The 18,254-nt window shown below is 30.3% G+C and overlaps 2 protein-coding genes across 2 annotated transcripts; one reads left to right on the forward strand and one right to left on the reverse strand.

Moving 5' to 3' along the window:
• Positions 1-167: 167 nt before the first annotated feature.
• Positions 168-3,194, reverse strand: LOC124931120 (nudix hydrolase 20, chloroplastic-like). Its single transcript, XM_047471512.1, has 9 exons — positions 2,864-3,194; positions 2,723-2,790; positions 2,362-2,548; positions 2,198-2,278; positions 1,756-1,881; positions 1,454-1,533; positions 1,220-1,335; positions 466-586; positions 168-405 (listed from the first exon to the last, which is right to left on the reverse strand). The coding sequence occupies exons 1-9, from the start codon at positions 3,146-3,148 to the stop codon at positions 336-338; spliced, it is 1,134 nt and encodes a 377-aa protein (XP_047327468.1). The 5' UTR covers positions 3,149-3,194; the 3' UTR covers positions 168-335.
• Positions 3,195-16,692: 13,498 nt separating this feature from the next.
• LOC124929841 (glucan endo-1,3-beta-glucosidase 5) lies at positions 16,693-18,254 on the forward strand. The gene is made up of 2 exons (XM_047470228.1): positions 16,693-17,084; positions 17,153-18,254. Exons 1-2 carry the CDS (start codon positions 16,717-16,719, stop codon positions 18,252-18,254), a joined length of 1,470 nt encoding a protein of 489 aa, XP_047326184.1. The 5' UTR covers positions 16,693-16,716.

The raw sequence follows: 18,254 nt of genomic DNA on the forward strand, positions 1-18,254 counted from the left end.
CATTTTAATCAAACAACTCACTTCTTACTGGTTATTCATATAACCCCATATCAAACAAGGCCTAAAGACAACATTATTCTTTTTGCAGGCCGATGTGTAATGAACATTAAGAATTAACATTTCAATCTCTTTCCCCTTTTGAAATTGATATGTTATTCTATAATGGGTACACTTAAAACTGTTAGCTTTTTATTTTATAAATTGTATTATTATAATCCAAATCTAAATGATCATCACTCACCAGTATGAAATCATATGAATCTGTATTCATACAATAAAAATAAAAATTCACGTTTTCAAATAAGATCAGGATCGGATGAGCTGGTTTCAATAATCTAGGAGGAGTCGGCGGTTCTCAAACTTTGAAGAAGCTTCAGATATCCAGTTTCTTCAGGCATGATGTACCTAAAAATCGATATTAAAAGAGTTTCTCAACTTGATTAAGAAAACATGAAAACAGCATACCCATGGCGAAAAAGGAAGTCAATGATGACAAGATTGCAATTTGCTTTGAAAAACTGTGTTTTGTTTATGACATTGCCCACACCAGACACTTCCATCAATTTAAAGCTCCCCACTTCTCCATCTGAAATTGAGAGATTACACTATGTTATAAGGAAATGTTAGCTTGATATATCATTCGTTAGGCTAATTTGAAAATACTTTCTGGAGCTAGATTTGGTTCGATTTGAAGATAGTTATAACAAATTTATGAATATATGTCTAATTAAGTTATGTTTTATAATATTGTCTCATCTAAATCAACGTAGAGATAAGATACCTCACACAAAAAAAGTATTTCCAAGAAAATTTATCTACTTTTTCTCGTCCAAACTCAACTCTGATCTAGATTCACTCCAGAAAGTTGTTTCCAATTGTCTCTATAATATGTAATACTGTATATATGTTAATATCCCCCTAACTTCAAGATATGATAGCATAACTTGAGGTTGAAGACTAAGACCTTACAAACACCAACCAAGGACATGTTCTTCTCACACACAAAAATAAGAAGACTCCTTGAGTCCTGTTTGGTTTCTCAAACGGAGATGAAATCAGCTGGGAAAAAAAGTTATCATAGATTTTAATTTTCAGACCTTTTATATCATGCTTAGTTTTGTAGTGGTTGAATGACTCTCATTTTTCATAATACATGGACCATTTTAAAAAATAAGATATCGGAGTCTTTCATGTTGCTAGGAAGTTTTGGGGAGATTACCTTGATTATTAGGAACAAAATCTTGTGGAAGTTTAAGGTCATAACAGAATAGAACATCTCTTTTGTATCTAAATCCATCTATATCATTGTAGGAGACTGCACCAACAGGTATAGCCCTGTGTAACAAAAAAGGATTAATAACAAATAATATTTTTTTTGGGTGGCAATTCACAAGAAGAGACATTTCTAGTCATTATAAAGATGAAAAGAAAGAAAAGAAAAGAAAATACAAACTTGTTGGAAATTGACCGAGGTATCCCTGCTTCCTCATCACATTCCTTGATAAGGTTTTCCCCGCATGGAATTCCATGAGGCTACAACAAAGTAGGATGTCAGTTTCAATCCAGCAAACCAAACTGGAACTTACTAGATTCGACTAGTTCTATAGGTGGTTTCGAAGAAAAAACTTAAGAAATAATCATATAATTGTTGCAACAAACAACAAATTTAGTTGAAATACTTTTGTGAACAGAGATGAAAAAATTGACTTATAGAAAGGATAAGTTTAGAAGTAAAACCAAAAGCTAACCACTGACCAGCCCTCCAGCAACAAGATGATCGAGCATTCCAGGAAAGGTTGGTTTTGCTTCGCTCCTCTTCCCTATCCAAAGGTATTTCTCACCATCTTTTTCAACATAACCATTCATGTGAACTCCATAGGCCTAGTCTAACAACTGAAATCAATAAGTGGGAAGTGTGCAGCAATTGATACTAATAAGCATATGAAATTAGAGGCTTGTTTGATGTGGCCTAGTTTATATGAATTTAATCCAAATCAACCACCATCCCATCAATTATCAAACTCTTCAATCAAAATATACCAAAATGCCCGGCGTTTTGGTTAAAGAACCCAAATAAATTGTTTTTTTGAAAAGTAAAATCAAACAAGAATTTTACCCATAACCCAAAATATCAAACAAGCTCATGTATAAATATGGTGAATGATTAGAAAACAAAGGAAGAAGAGAGCCCACTCACCTTTATCCCAAAGTAAGGTGCAGCTGCTCTTTCTAGCGAGAAAAAGACAGGCATTCCAAAGGATGAGGCAACGGGGTAAAGCTGATGAAGAGTAATTTTGTATTTAAAATAACTTAAATGCTAGAATGCAGAAACCAAATCAATGGGGCTTTCCGATTGAGTACCTCGTTCCTTATACCTGGTATGAGCTTTTCTCCTAGGATTTTAACTACATCCCCAACAGCCTTGGTTCTTTCCTCTGGACTTTTCAGCTTTTCATTTAGAGTCATTCCAGCATCTAACGGACTGCCAAAGTATTTGTCATTGAAGAAAGTAAACACATCTTGGAACCTCCTCAAATGATCAGCAAACCTTCATAAATCATAAGCAAAAAAAGACACATTATAGACTTAGTGCTAGAAATTAGAGGTTTTTCTTTCAACTCCCATAGTATTGGATGTGTAATTCCAAAACATAGTGTATGCCTATTTGCAAACAATCAAGTTCATTATCATGAACATTTTACATGAAAGGAATGAAATTTACCCAGTGTGAACATAGCCGACGATCTGGTCCTCCATAACAAAAGGAATGAAATCGTGGCGTTGTTCGTCCTGCAGGCAATCGGATGCATTACTAATCATATATTTGGGCATTGAATTTAAGAGAAAGATAGTGATTACTAACGTATCCGCGATTGCAGGTTTTGACTTTGTCGATGAAGCCTTGGAGATCGGAAGAATGGGAGTCTGTTTGGGCGATTCTGAAAACATCGTTCCAGGTGAAGCTACTAGATGTTGTTGATAAAGAACTTGAACTGGTGCATCTCAAATTGGCGCGCGGCGCCAATGGAAAATGTAGATTCTTGAGATGCCGATAGAAAGGAATAGATGATACTGAAAAGAGGTTGGAAGATGAAAGAGATGTTTTGAACTTGTGAGGAACGAGAGAATAACGAATATGACACGCCATGGTTATCGCTCCTCTTTCCCCGACGAGCTCCGAACCCAATCCGGGTCAAAAATGAAAGAGTTGGAGCTTCTTTAATGTTTGGTTATCATAAATGTCAAAAACATAAATAACTAATTTTAAAAATATTTAATCTTCATTAAAAAAAAAGTATAAATTTAAAATTGTATATATTAAAAAATGATAAGTTAAAAAAGAAAAAGTTACTAATTTATTAATTAAATTAATTAAAAGTAACTATGGTTATTTTTATTATTATTTTATTTTAATATTTGAATAACTTAATATTTATTTAACTTAAAACGTTTTAAATAAAAAGTGAACCGACTCTTTTGAGTTTGAACAAGTCAAATAAGCTCAATGTCATGACTAGGAGGGTGCACCCGAATGTATATGTATAGTTGTTTGATATGCTCAAGAAGAGTCAGAGTGTCATGCGATTTCAAAAGTTAAAGCCACCACACAGTACATAATGAAGATAAGTCAGCGTCCACAACCGAAAACGACATCCCTGTACGAGACATTTTGCCTTGATACAGTATCTCGAAGATGGCACATATGACATGATCACACTATTTGGGTTCAAGACAATAATATTATACTACACTTAGTCACTTTTTAGGTAATTTGTTCAAGATAAGATGACTCCTTTTACAGCATTTGAGGGAATGTCGTGGTGGTCACTAATAAGAAATTTGACTACAAAGATGTATGTTACATATTTTAAGAAAAATAATGATATATACAACACTCTTATACAGCACTTTCGAATAACACATACCTCATTTGGAAAGAAAAAAAAATTATTTTTCTCTCTCTTGTATTTTTTAAAGATATATATTTTTTTTTCAAATGAGGTATGTACTATGCGAAGGTGCTGTACATATCATTACTCTTTTAAGAAATAAAGTAATGTGAAGCTGGTGAAACATCTATTAAGAACCGAATAATATTTGATTTCTTATGAACTAATTTTACCATTTGTTTGCTTAAAGAGTTAAACAAAAATTTTAAAATATAAAAAATAATTTTAAAATATATAAAAATAACTTTTTTAATAAATATATATATATATATATATTAAAAATTAGTTAAAAAGTTAAAAATATATATATTTATATCTTGAATGGACTCAACATCCTTAGTTTGACTTGAACAATAAATATTTCCAAACATAATTAAGTTTGGATTCATACTAGACTACTTCATACTTTTGTGCCACCATGTTAACTATACTCAACATCTACTTGAGAAAGTGAAGAACTAAAAGCAAAGTAATCTAGGTCATTTAATTTGTCTAGGACCTCTAGATGAAGTGTATTTCCTAAGTTGGTGAAATAGTTATTATTATTATTATTATTGAGTTTTTAGAATGTTAGTCATTTTATTTTACTATTAGGGTATGTTTGACGAGGAGGAATTGGAATTCTAATTTCAATTCCATGAGAATTGACATTGAATTATAATTCAATTCCTATATTTGGGAAAATTATGGAATTGTAATTCAATTTCAATTCCTATGTTTCGAAAAATGATAGAATTGTAATTCAATTCCAATTTTTAAGTTTGTAAAATAAAATATCGGTTCAAAATGTTAACTTCTTAAATATGTTTTCACGTTTTTAACATGTTTAACACATTTAACACGTTTTTGACATATTTAACACGTTTAACACGTTATTTGCACGTTTAAACACATTTTTGACATGTTTAACACGTTTTCACACATAAAACACATTTTCACACATTTAACATATTTTTCACATTTTTGGTATGTTTAACACGTTTTTGACATTTTTAATACGTTTAACATGTTTTTCACATATTTTGATAAGTTTAACACGTTTTTTTACATGTTTAACATGTTTTTCACACGTTTAACATTTTTTCACATTTTTGGCATATTAAATACGTTATTGGCATGTTTAACACGTTTTTCACACGTTTTACACATTTGACACGTTTTTCTCACGTTTTGCCATGTTTAACACGTTTTTCATATTTAACATGTTTTTCACATGTTTAACACGTTTTTCACGTTTTGGCATGTTTAACACGTTTTTCACATTTTTCACGTTCAACACGTTTTTCACATTTTCATACATTTTTCACACGTTTAACACGTTTTTCACGTTTTTAGAACATTTAACACATTTTCACGTTTTGGCATGTTTAACATGTGTTTAACACGTTTTTCACACGTTTTTCACACGTTTTTAACACATTTTTGACATTTTTAATACGTTGAAGATGTTTTTCACATGTCTTGATAAGTTTAACATGTTTTTCACGTTTTTGACACGTTTAACATATTTTTGACATTTTAACATGTTTAACACGTTTAACATGTTTTTCACACGTTTGACACGTTTAACACATTTTTTTTACACGTTTTACACATTTTGGGCACGTTTAACACGTTTTTAACATGTTTTTAACATGTTTAACACGTTTTATGTACATTTAACATATTTTGACAAGTTTAACACATTTTTTACACGTTAAACATATTTTTCACGTTTTTGGCATGTTTAACACATTTTTGACATATTTAACATGTTTTAAACATGTCACAAGTGTGTTAAACAGGCCAAAACATATTAAACATGTCAAAATGTGGTAAATGTGTCAAAAAAATTTAAATGTGTTAAACGTGCCAAAAATGTGTTAAACATACCAAAACGTGTTAAACGTGCCAAAAACGTGAAAACGTGTTAAACGTGTTTAACGTGCCAAAAACATGATAAACGTGTTTAACATGCCAAAAACATGATAAACATGTTTAATGTGTTAAAAACGTGTTAAACGTGTCAAAAATGTGAAAGCGTGTTAAACGTATCAAAATGTGTTAAACGTGCCAAATAAGTGAAAAACTTGTTAAATGTGCCAAAACGTGAAAAACGTATGAAACGTGTGAAAAACGTGTTAAATGTGTTAAAAATGTGTTAAACGTATCAAAAACGTAAAAAAACATGTGAAATGTGTCAACAACGTGTTAAACGTGCCAAAAACATGATAAATATGTTTAATGTGTTAAAAACGTTTCAAACGTGTTAAAATATGAAAACGTGTCAAAAACGTGTTAAACGTGTCAAATATGTGAAAACTTGTTAAACGTGCCAAAACGTGTTAAACGTGTCAAAAATGTGATAAACGTATCAAAAATGTAAAAAACGTGTTAAATGTGTCAAAAACGTGTTAAACGTGCCAAATTAGTGAAAAACTTGTTAAACGTGTCAAAACGTGAAAAACATATTAAACGTGTGAAAAACGTGTTAAATGTGTTAAAAATGTGTTAAACGTGTCAAAAACGTAAAAAAACATTTGAAATGTGTCAATAACGTGTTAAACGTGCCAAAAAAATGATAAAAATGTTTAATGTGTTAAAAACGTTTTAAACGTGTTAAAATATGAAAACGTGTCAAAAACGTGTTAAACGTGTCAAATATGTGAAAACTTGTTAAACGTGCCAAAACGTGTTAAACGTGTCAAAAATGTGATAAACGTATCAAAAATGTAAAAAACGTGTTAAATGTGTCAAAAACGTGTTAAACGTGCCAAATTAGTGAAAAACTTGTTAAATGTGTCAAAACGTGAAAAACATATTAAACGTGTGAAAAACGTGTTAAATGTGTTAAAAATGTGTTAAACGTGTCAAAAACGTAAAAAAATATGTGAAATGTGTCAACGTGTTAAACGTGCCAAAAACATGATAAATATGTTTAATGTGTTAAAAACGTTTTAAACGTGTTAAAATATGAAAACGTGTCAAAAACGTGTTAAACGTGTCAAATATGTGAAAACTTGTTAAACGTGCCAAAACGTGTTAAACGTGTCAAAAATGTGATAAACGTATCAAAAATGTAAAAAACGTGTTAAATGTGTCAAAAACGTGTTAAACGTGCCAAATAAGTGAAAAACTTGTTAAACGTGTCAAAACGTGAAAAACATATTCATCGTGTGAAAAACGTGTTAAATGTGTTAAAAATGTGTTAAACGTGTCAAAAACGTAAAAAAACATGTGAAATGTGTCAACAACGTGTTAAACGTGCCAAAAACATGATAAACGTGTTTAATGTGTTAAAAACGTTTTAAACGTGTTAAAATATGAAAACGTGTCAAAAACATGTTAAACGTGTCAAATATGTGAAAAACTTGTTAAACGTGCCGAAACGTGTTAAACGTGTCAAAAATGTGGTAAACGTATCAAAAATGTAAAAAAAAACGTGTTAAATGTGTCAAAAACGTGTTAAACGTGCCAAATAAGTGAAAAACTTGTTAAACGTGTCAAAACGTGAAAAACATATTCATCGTGTGAAAAACGTGTTAAATGTGTTAAAAATGTGTTAAACGTGTCAAAAACGTAAAAAAACATGTGAAATGTGTCAACAACGTGTTAAACGTGCCAAAAACATGATAAACGTGTTTAATGTGTTAAAAACGTTTTAAACGTGTTAAAATATGAAAACGTGTCAAAAACATGTTAAACGTGTCAAATATGTGAAAAACTTGTTAAACGTGCCGAAACGTGTTAAACGTGTCAAAAATGTGGTAAACGTATCAAAAATGTAAAAAAAAACGTGTTAAATGTGTCAAAAACGTGTTAAACGTGCCAAAAATATGATAAACGTGTTTAATGTATTAAGTATGTCAAAAACGTGAAACTTGTTAAACGTGTCAAAAACGTGTCAAATATGTGAAAAACTTGTTAAATGTGTCAAAACGTGCAAAATGTGCCAAAATGTGAAAACGTGTCAAAAAAATGTTAAAAATATGTTACGTGACATAAACGTGATAAACGTGTTTAATGTGTGAAAAACGTGTTAAAAATGTCAAAAACGTGTTAATTTGGAATTACAATTCCGACCTAAAAAGATTAGAATTGAGAACTATCAAATTACACTCTATTGAATTTCATTGGAATTCTAATTCTAATTCCAATTTTAATTCTTAATATTAAAGTGTCTAACAAACATAAGATTTCAATTCCAATTTCTATTCTAATTTAAATTCCAATTTCAATTCCAAATTATGAAACACACCCTTGTAATTGTGAATCATCTCTGTTTTTAACTCATTATTTGTTAAGGGAACTCAATTGTATGCATTTGAAATTATTTAAAATTTGACTTAAAATATTTACAATTCCAAGATTCAAGGAAAAGCTAACTAATCAAATTTTAACTTACTAAAGAGAGGTGATTCAGTTGGAATCACTTTCTAAATATGGATTGCCAGGATAAATTTAAAAACTTTAATAAATTTAACGACTAATTTATATTTTGAAATGTAATTTAAACTTTCCTTGAAACTTGTGTTGAGGGCTGATTTTATTATTTTCATTTATAGTTTATTGTAATTCGTGATATACATATTAGGTTATTTTTTAATATTATTTTAAGATGTAATCTATAAACTTATAATAAATCTTGTTATAATTTTAACTTATAGTATAGTTATTTTCACATGTGAATCAACGAAAAAATGACATGTTTTTTAAAAATATTTAATTGATAAAAGATTGTTTCCTACAAAATTATATTGGTTTCTTGACCATCTATATATTTATTGTGTAGATTAAAATTAAATAAATATTTTCAAATGGTCTTATAGTATTTTGTGGGTAGAATTGTCAATTTTAAAGATATTGATATTAGCTTTATGTGTGTCGAAAGAAATATCTTTGTGTTTTTGTGGATTGTCATATTGAAAAAGTCACATTACTTTATGTATTTCTTTCTAGTTTCTTAGACGCCACATTTAAAATACTATTGAATAAATAAACGATTCTAATTCTATATAACTTTCCATATAGGTAAACTAATTAAATATTGACATTATGATATATGTATATAATAAAAAAATACAAAACCATTTATCTTACCGGAGATGATCAGGATTTCTGTGTGTTTGGCATTTGTGTTGTGTGGATAATCATATTTACAATATTATTTTATAGAAAACCTTCATATCTAATATTCCAATAACTAACCAAAGAAATTATAAATAAATAAAAAATAGAAGAGATGTCTAGTTGATTGATGTTATTTAAATAATTCAACTTAATTAAATATTATTTAATTTATTAAATAAAATATTAAAATACTTTTTATTTTAAATTATTATTTTTTATTTTAATATTATATATTAATATCCTTTAAATACTTTTATCAAAACTTTCTTTATTTTTTTAATATCATTACTAATCATTGATTTTAAAATAATTCATATTATTTATAAATATGCATTAAAGTTTGGCTCATTTTAATAATATATATATATATATATATAAAATTTAAGAATTTTTTATTACTTTATTAAATAGATTATTATTTATAATAATTAAATTTTAAAATATTAAAATAGTTGAAATGATAAAAATCTAAAGGTTAGATGATTCCATACAAAAATTAATTATTAAAAAAAATATATAAAAAGAAGCGATAAAGAGAGTTAATTTGGAAGTGAGAAGAGAGAATGAAGTGTGAACTGGAAAATGTATAAAGGGTAAAGAGAGACGAGAACTGCCACTATAATTGGGAAGAATGTCAATTTTATTTATAAAGTTGAAACATGGTGTCAAATTTATTTATAAAGTTGTAAAATTCTATTGTTGTATATGAAGTTGTCGAAAAGTGTCAAAAACATATAAGATAACGGAAATCATCTAACAGTGTTAATTTTTATCTACATGGCATCCACGTAATTATGCACATATTTTATATATATATTTTTAATTATTATTCTTTTTCTATTTCAAACAAACCCTTTGTCTTTTTTACAGAGTAACATAACATCCCTCCACCAGCAGCCGCCGTGACCCACCTCTTCACCAGCAACCACCCTCTTCACCAGCAGTCGCAGTCGCGGTCGGCGTCCCGCCCTCTTCTCCTTCTTCACCAGCAGCCGCGGTCGTAGCAGAACAGAGTATATGAATATGGTACTTACGGGAATTTAACGCCCCGATCTTCCAATAGAGATGACCGTCAAGCTTAATTGTAAGATTAATAAAGGTAAATTGCTCCGTTAATAAACAAATACCAAACATTAGTCTCCTTAGGGCCCTGATATACACCTCTAGGAAGTGTGTATTCTGCGTAGAAGTGTGTATTCTGCGTAGATACTCAGATCCTCGTATTACGTATAGATACCCGAATACTCGTTTGGAATTTTGGAGGCGATGGTGATTTATTGAGTGGAGGATAGAAGATTGAACGGGGCGGCGACGACACTAGATAGATCCATTGAGTGAGAAAAAAGGATATTTTTTTCTATATTGATAGGGATCCTCGTTCATGGAGTCATTCCCGTAGACAAGAGGTTGAAGGTGAAGACATTGGCGTCTTGAATGATGAACTGTAATTTTTGGGGATGGACGAAACGTATGATGAGTAAGAGAGATGATGATTAGATTGAAGATGATTAGAACGATAAGTTGTTTGGATTTGCGTATTGGATTCAGTATTGCTGCTAACGATTGCATCATCTGGATATTTTTCCAAGTGAAATGGAATGTGTTTGCAGTATTGGGCGGAGAGGGGACCGGCGATTGCTTGTGAACTGAGGAGGAGGTCAGGTCTGTACAAAAAACAAAAGGATTGTTTGAAATGAAAAAAAAAAATAGTTTAAAAAATATATAAATAATAGGTGGATTATACGTGGATGTCAAGTGGATACAAATTTAACCCCGTTAGATGATTTCCGTTATCTTAAATATTTTTGACACTTTTTGACAACTTCATATACAAAAATAAAATTTTACAACTTTATAAATAAATTTAACACCTCGCTCCAACTTTATAAATAAAATTAGCATTCTTCCCCACTATAATTTTATCCTTCAAATTTCTCTTTTCAATCATTTATCAAAAAAATAATAATAATAGTAAAATATACATTTTAATAAGAATGAAAAATATTGTGCTTCATCAAATAATTATATGTAATTTTTGTATTATTCTTATTACTATTTATATAAAAATAAATTTGAGATAAAATACTTGTATTATTTAATATTGTATTTTATCAAACAAATAAAACCTTTTTCAGACTGAACCGCTCAAACTTCTTGGGCCCAATAATATATTTATTTTTTCCGTAAGAAGTTGACAGTTAGAGATTGAGAAAGTATAAAGTATTAATTTTTGGAAAGAGTAATAAAATAAAATAAAATTAGGAAAAAGGAAGGAAAGGCGTCTCTTTCTTAAACGCGTGTCTTCTTCCTTCTTGTAAATAATAACCGCTGGCCACCCCTTCTTGTATTCAACAAGTTTCCTCCTTTCCTTTCCTTTCCTTTATAATACTTTTACAAACTCTTCTCTCTCTCACACACACAGACATCTCGCCGCCGCCACCACCGCCGCCGTCATCGCCGCCGCAAATGATGAGAAACACAGGGATGGGAAGATCGAGGCGGCGGGGGAGAGGTGGAATTGGAAAGAGATGCTGGTATTTCATTAGACAGAGGATGGCCATTATATACATCATCATCCGATGCTTTTCAATGCTCATTTGGTGGCATATTCAAGATATTATATCCGATTGATTGATTGATTCATATCATTTCCTTACCACCAAAAACAACAAACAAGGCTGCTGTTAGATCTTTCACTTTGGATTTGTATATGTTGTAATATCCAATGAATGTTGTTAATTTGTATATATATAATTGGATTATCTAAATTCTCAAAATGACTAATTAATTAATGCCCAATGGCTTCTATTCTATGTCAACTGTCATTCAAGTGCATGTTCTTCGTTTCAACTATTTTTTGTAATTTGTTTGGTGTGATCAGCTGCCCCTGTTTAGCCACATCATATCCCCTTTCCATTGATGGCCCGAGATGGTCAACATTATCTAAATTATTGTTTTACCTTTTCTTTTTTACTTTTTATTTCCTTCCTTAGAGAAAAATAATAAGGAACTTAATTATATACTTTTAAATTGTAATTAAAATAATTGTATGACACAAGGTTAAGTGTGTTTTAAATTCTCTATCTCTATATATTATTCAAATTCTTGTGCTCATTCTCTTATAGATTCAAGCTTTATTATATATATAAGAGCGAATCCAAGAATGAAGTTCCCAAAAACTTTGAGATAAACTTGAAAATATAAATGAGTAATTATGGATTAAACAAACAGATGAACATGAATTTTACATTTTTTTTAGAATGGTAAATAGTGAATTAAATTGAAAAAAGAAAAGAAAATGAGGGTTATGTCACATTATTAATTTTTTTTTTGAAGAATGTGTTTTACCTCGCCTTAACTTTAGCATAAATTCGTCTCTCTTTGTCATTTATGAAAAATGAATTTTTGAATTTCCTACCAAAATAATAATAATAACAATTGGATAAATTTGTGCTAACTCAAATTTGTATCATTTTAACAACCGGAAATATTGGATGATATATATATATATATATATATATTATATATATATATATATATTATATATATATATATATATTATATATATATATATATATTATATATATATATATATATATATATATATATATATATATATATATATATATTATATATATATATATATATATATATATATATATATATATATAATATATATATATAATATATATATATATATATATATATATATATATATATATATATATATATATAATTGAATTTGGTTAATTACATCCCAAAATTCAAGAGATGTGTGAGAATTGAAGTAATATACTATTATTATTTGTAAGTCGATCGTGACATATACATGCTTAGTATTTAATAATTTTATTTTACACATGATTTTATTAACATATTACTTTATGAACTCTTTAAATTTAAGTTCGACTCATTAATTAATATGGGTTGACTTTTGAAATTTAAAGATTTTTTTAAGTATTACAATATGTGTTTAATTTATTTCGGTATATAACTTTCTTAAAACACTTAAATTATATTTGTTTTCCCCACATTTATGAAATATTTAACAAATTTGACTAAATCTCTTATTTTTATTTTATAACAACTTGATAATTAATTTATCAAGACAGTTCGAATGACATGAATGATTTTTAAAAATCAAATGTCACCAAATAAAAATGTTATGTTTGTCAAAATGGTGAAGTAAATTTGCAATGAACCAAATAATTTTTGAAGTTCAATAATCAGATATAAGTATGGTAATAATTAGTCTGACTAGTTCACCAAAATGTTAATTATCTAGCGGTGTGTATCATTTGGAGATGAATTTATTCTGTAATATTGAAGAAAATTTTTGAGCAGTCTAGATTCATTGTGGAAATGGTTCTTCGACTAAATTTTAGGACGATATTTGGTGTAGTGTCAAAAGTTTAGCTACGACGTATTATGAGCTTGCTTCCATTGTTATATGATGTCACAGTTAAGAACATTTTTTATCATCGGTCTAGTGGTTTCGCTAGCCAAATTAAATATAGAAGGAGATGAAATATTATGGAGACTTTGTCCCATAATAGAATTTTACTTTTGGTAGGATGCAAGTAAGTGTCACCGTCTGAACAAAACGTTATGCGTTGACAATATATTGATAGTTTCAATGTGGGGGCATTGCTTCAAGTTATTCGTTAAGATGATTCCATATATATATTTTTTTGGAAACACTTTGAGAGTCAAATATTTCATCAAAAATATTTTTCTTTGGATGAAGCGTTATTGATGGTGGAATTCTAATTTATGACGAATGATATTTGCATGAAAAAATGTTGTATTATGGATAGTCGTATGTGTTACGAAGAGGTTGAATCGACAACTCACTTACTTTTGTATTATCAAAGAGTGACTAGTATCAAAATGTTTTTTGTGGAGTATTACTAAGATTTATTAGGTGGTGCCCGGATCTTTGGATAGTTACTGAAAAGTTTGAATCGATGCGATTGATATGACAGACCTAGATATTTGAGTTACCTTCCCAATTATTTTTTGGTGGACTATCTGATTGGAGAGAAATTGTCGAACTTTCAATGATCGTAGTCGTCTGATATAATTTTTTTTTAAATAATAATAATAATATTAATAATAATAATAATAAAACTCATTCTTAAAATTGACAAAGTATAAATTATATTATTTAACAAATTGACTAAAAATACTTGTGGGGCAAGTTTGATTATTATATGTTATTTGGAACAAAAATTGGTTGATGGAATTAAAGATGACTAGAGTACTAGCTAGTGAAATAAAATTATAATAATTTAGAGTAATAAAAAGAAATATTTATAAATAATGTGGTTGGAAGGAGTCGATCCCTTTGATAAACGCGTCACTTTCTTAGCCGCGTCAGTTTCTTAACCGCCATGCCGCCGTGTGCCCGTGTCCTTATTTAAAACAAACTACCGCCCGCCCGACCGACCGACTCACTTTGTTAACTCTCTCTCTCTCACACACACAAACACACAGAGACGCCGCCGCCACCGGAAAATCCAGTCAAAAGTTGCAATGGGATCATCATCGAGATCTAATTACAGGCGGCGGAAATGTAGAGTTTTGAAGAGATGCTGGAATTGCATTAGACAGAAGATGGCAATCATATATATCATCATCCGATGTTTATCCATGCTCATGTGCTGGCATTTTCACAATATCCTTTCCGATTGACTATTCTATTTCGATTTCATAATTCCCAAAATGTCAATTGTCTGATCATCCAGCTTTCTCTACCGTCGGACTGTTTATTGTTTTGATGTTTTTGTTCTCTCCACGACCACCAGATTTATCATGGGTAGTTCATACTTCATAGACATTGGATTTGGTGGATCGTTTGCTACCAATTTCATCTCATTATTGTGTAGTAGGCGATGATGATGATGATCTACCTCCAATTCCTGATCTGGAGTTAGTTTTTACTTTACTAGTGAATAACTTATGGATTTAATTAATCATCTTTCATTTATACAAATTGTTGTTTTTACCCTTTTTAATGGAAATAATTAAGATATGTTGTATGTACTTTAAATGGTGAATAAAATAGCTTTGTGACATAGTTGATGGTATTTAAAATTATTTGAATATTTCTATATAATCTGAAAATGTGCAATTAAGGTACAAATTACATAGTCATTGAAGAAAATTATAAGATTAAGAAAGGATGCTTACAAATGATGAAGTACACAATAAAAAATGGAATGGAATTATTGGGCATGATCCTTGGTTAGAAAGTCGTAATTCTATAATATTCAAAGATTAATTTCAAGAATGCAGAATAAAAAAAATTGTCTAAGATTCTTAGTTAGAGAAGCTTATGAAGGAAAATGTAAATCAATTCCGAGACAAATTTCAGAAGGAGACAAAATTTTGAATTTGATTAATAATTTTCACTTCAATGAAAAAAGTAACAATTTATCCTAAGAAATCGAAAGAAATGGAAAGTTTGTTGTTGGTTTGCATGAGAAAGCATTAGAACAAAAGAACAAGTTATCAACTGACATAAAGTGTTATGGTTACAAAGATAATCCATTGACACCAAATCATCATTTGACTGATTTACAAGAAGAGACTGACAACGCGAGATAGATTCGGAAATACATGAATATACCTGATGCTAATTGTCTAGTCTATGAAGGGAACAAGGAAAGCATAAACCATTTATTTGGGAAATACTCATTCGTATCTATATTTTGGTATGATATTTTGCAAGAAATGTGAACATCTCTAACTTCTCAAGAGCATGAAATGAAATCAAAGAAATGATAATAATGAAAGGGAAGAGAGACAACTTCTACGCTAATTTGTTGAAATTCTTCTATGGAGCACTGGTCTACAATGTATGGAGGGAAATAAATGCAAAAATTTATAATACAATGCGCAGATAAACATAAAAATTCCGGAAAGATGTAGTTGCAAACGACAATGTACTAATTATATTTGGAGAGAAATTAAAAATAATGAAGAAAACAGGAGCTTAAGCCAATGATGAAATATCTCCTATGAAATAGTCACTAGCAAAATCAGATTTAAAACGGTTTAGACCATATTTGTTTGTTGTAATTCTCTTTGTTGTCTTTGTTGTTTGTAATTTTGGTTTGTTGCTTGTTTGTTTCTCAAAGATAGAATTTGTCTAGATTTGATCATAACTCTCAAACTTAATAAAATGACACAAGTTATTTAAAAAAAATATATATTTAAGAGATCAAAATTATATTGGATACTCATGATTTAGCCATATAAAAAAAAGAAAAAGTATATTAACGTTCCAAAAATTAAATGTATTTAAGATTTTGATTCAAAAGGTAGAGCCTAGTTTAAAAGTTAAAAAAAAAATAAAAAAAATTACTGATTAGATTTATTTTAATTTTTATCAAATCTCTTATTATGTGATATAAAAGTCTCGTCTTGATTAATTTGCTAAAAATTGTGGAAAAGTGGAGAATAATTTCAGATCAACAAAATTGAACTGTCTCAATAAAGAATCTTCTTCCCCCCATCGCTTAAACAAAAGCTACTCATAACAAAATCGTGACTATAAAACCCATATCAGATCAAAAACCCTTCTTTCTTCTTCGTCTTCTTCAACTTTCTTGACTGAGAAAGTCTCTAGAGATCATCAATCAAAGACAAGAAAATGCCAGAATTTGCAGAACACCGTAACTGTAACCATTTCTTGACAGTACAGTCCTTGATTTTGTTCTTCTTGATTACAATGTTCATGAATGGAGGTGAAGGAATGGGAGTAAACTGGGGAACAATGGCGACCCGTCCCCTGCCTCCAAAAAAACTAGCAAAGCTGTTGAAGAACAATGGGTTTAAGAAAGTGAAACTGTTTGAAGCCGACGAAACCATTTTGGAGGCATTAACTGGTACAGATATTGAAGTAATGGTCGCCATTCCCAATTACATGCTTCACAAAGTCAGCTCTGATCCTCAATTCGCCGCCGCTTGGGTTGAAGCCAATGTCACCACTTATTGCTATTCCGGCGGCGTCAATATCAAGTCAGTTCTGCTTTTCTTCTTCTTCTTGTTTTTCTGATCCAGATTCTGATTTTTACCCATTTTTACAGGCATGTTGCTGTAGGAAACGAACCATTTCTGAAAACCTACAATGGAACCTACCAACATCTAACGCTTCCAGCACTAAGGAACATTCAGGAAGCTCTAAACCAAGCTGGGTTATCTTCAAAAGTTAAGGCAACCGTCCCATTCAACGCCGACATCTATTTCTCGCCGGAATCCAACCAAGTACCATCAGCCGGCGATTTCCGGCCGGAGATAAAAGACATCACTATAGAAATCATACAATACCTATATTCAAACAAAGCCCCATTCACAGTAAACATATACCCATTTCTCAGTTTATACGGAAATTCATACTTCCCTTTCGATTACGCATTCTTCGACGGCTCAAACAAACCAGTTAAAGACGGCGACAAGATCTACACAAACGTATTCGATGCAAATTTCGATACCTTAGTTTGGTCATTAACGAAAGCAGGGTATCCCGATATGAAAATCATTGTTGGAGAAGTTGGATGGCCTACAGATGGAGATGAAAATGCAAATATTGAGAATGCTAAAAGGTTTAACCAAGGGTTTCTCCATCACGCTCTTACCGGAAACGGTACTCCGGCGAGAAAAGGGGTGATTGATTTTTACCTATTTAGTCTTATAGATGAGAATGCTAAGAGTATTGCTCCGGGTTGCTTTGAAAGACATTGGGGATTGTTTGAATTCGATGGAAAACCTAAATATGAAATGGGTAAAGGGTTTGTTTCTGTTGAAGATGTTGATTATATGGATAGAAGATGGTGTGTTCTTAATCCGGGTGTTCATCATTTGAATCAGTTGTTGGAAAGCGTTGATTATGCTTGTAGTATGTCTGATTGTACAGCTTTAGGATATGGATCTTCTTGTAATCATCTATCTTTGAGAGGGAATGCTTCGTATGCTTTTAATATGTATTATCAGATGAAAGATCAGAATGATTGGGACTGTGATTTTTCTGGGTTGGCTACGGTGACGGAGCATGATCCTTCTGTTAATGCTTGCCGGTTTCCGGTCATGATTGCCCGTGGCTCGCCGCCGGAGAAGAAGACCTTTTTTGGTATTCTATTTGTCATTCTTGGGACCTCTTTTTTAGTCTTTTATAAGGAGGAATTTATCTAG

Source organism: Impatiens glandulifera, chromosome 3 (genome assembly GCF_907164915.1).
Source record: "Impatiens glandulifera chromosome 3, dImpGla2.1, whole genome shotgun sequence".
NCBI classification, from domain to species: domain Eukaryota; kingdom Viridiplantae; phylum Streptophyta; class Magnoliopsida; order Ericales; family Balsaminaceae; genus Impatiens; species Impatiens glandulifera.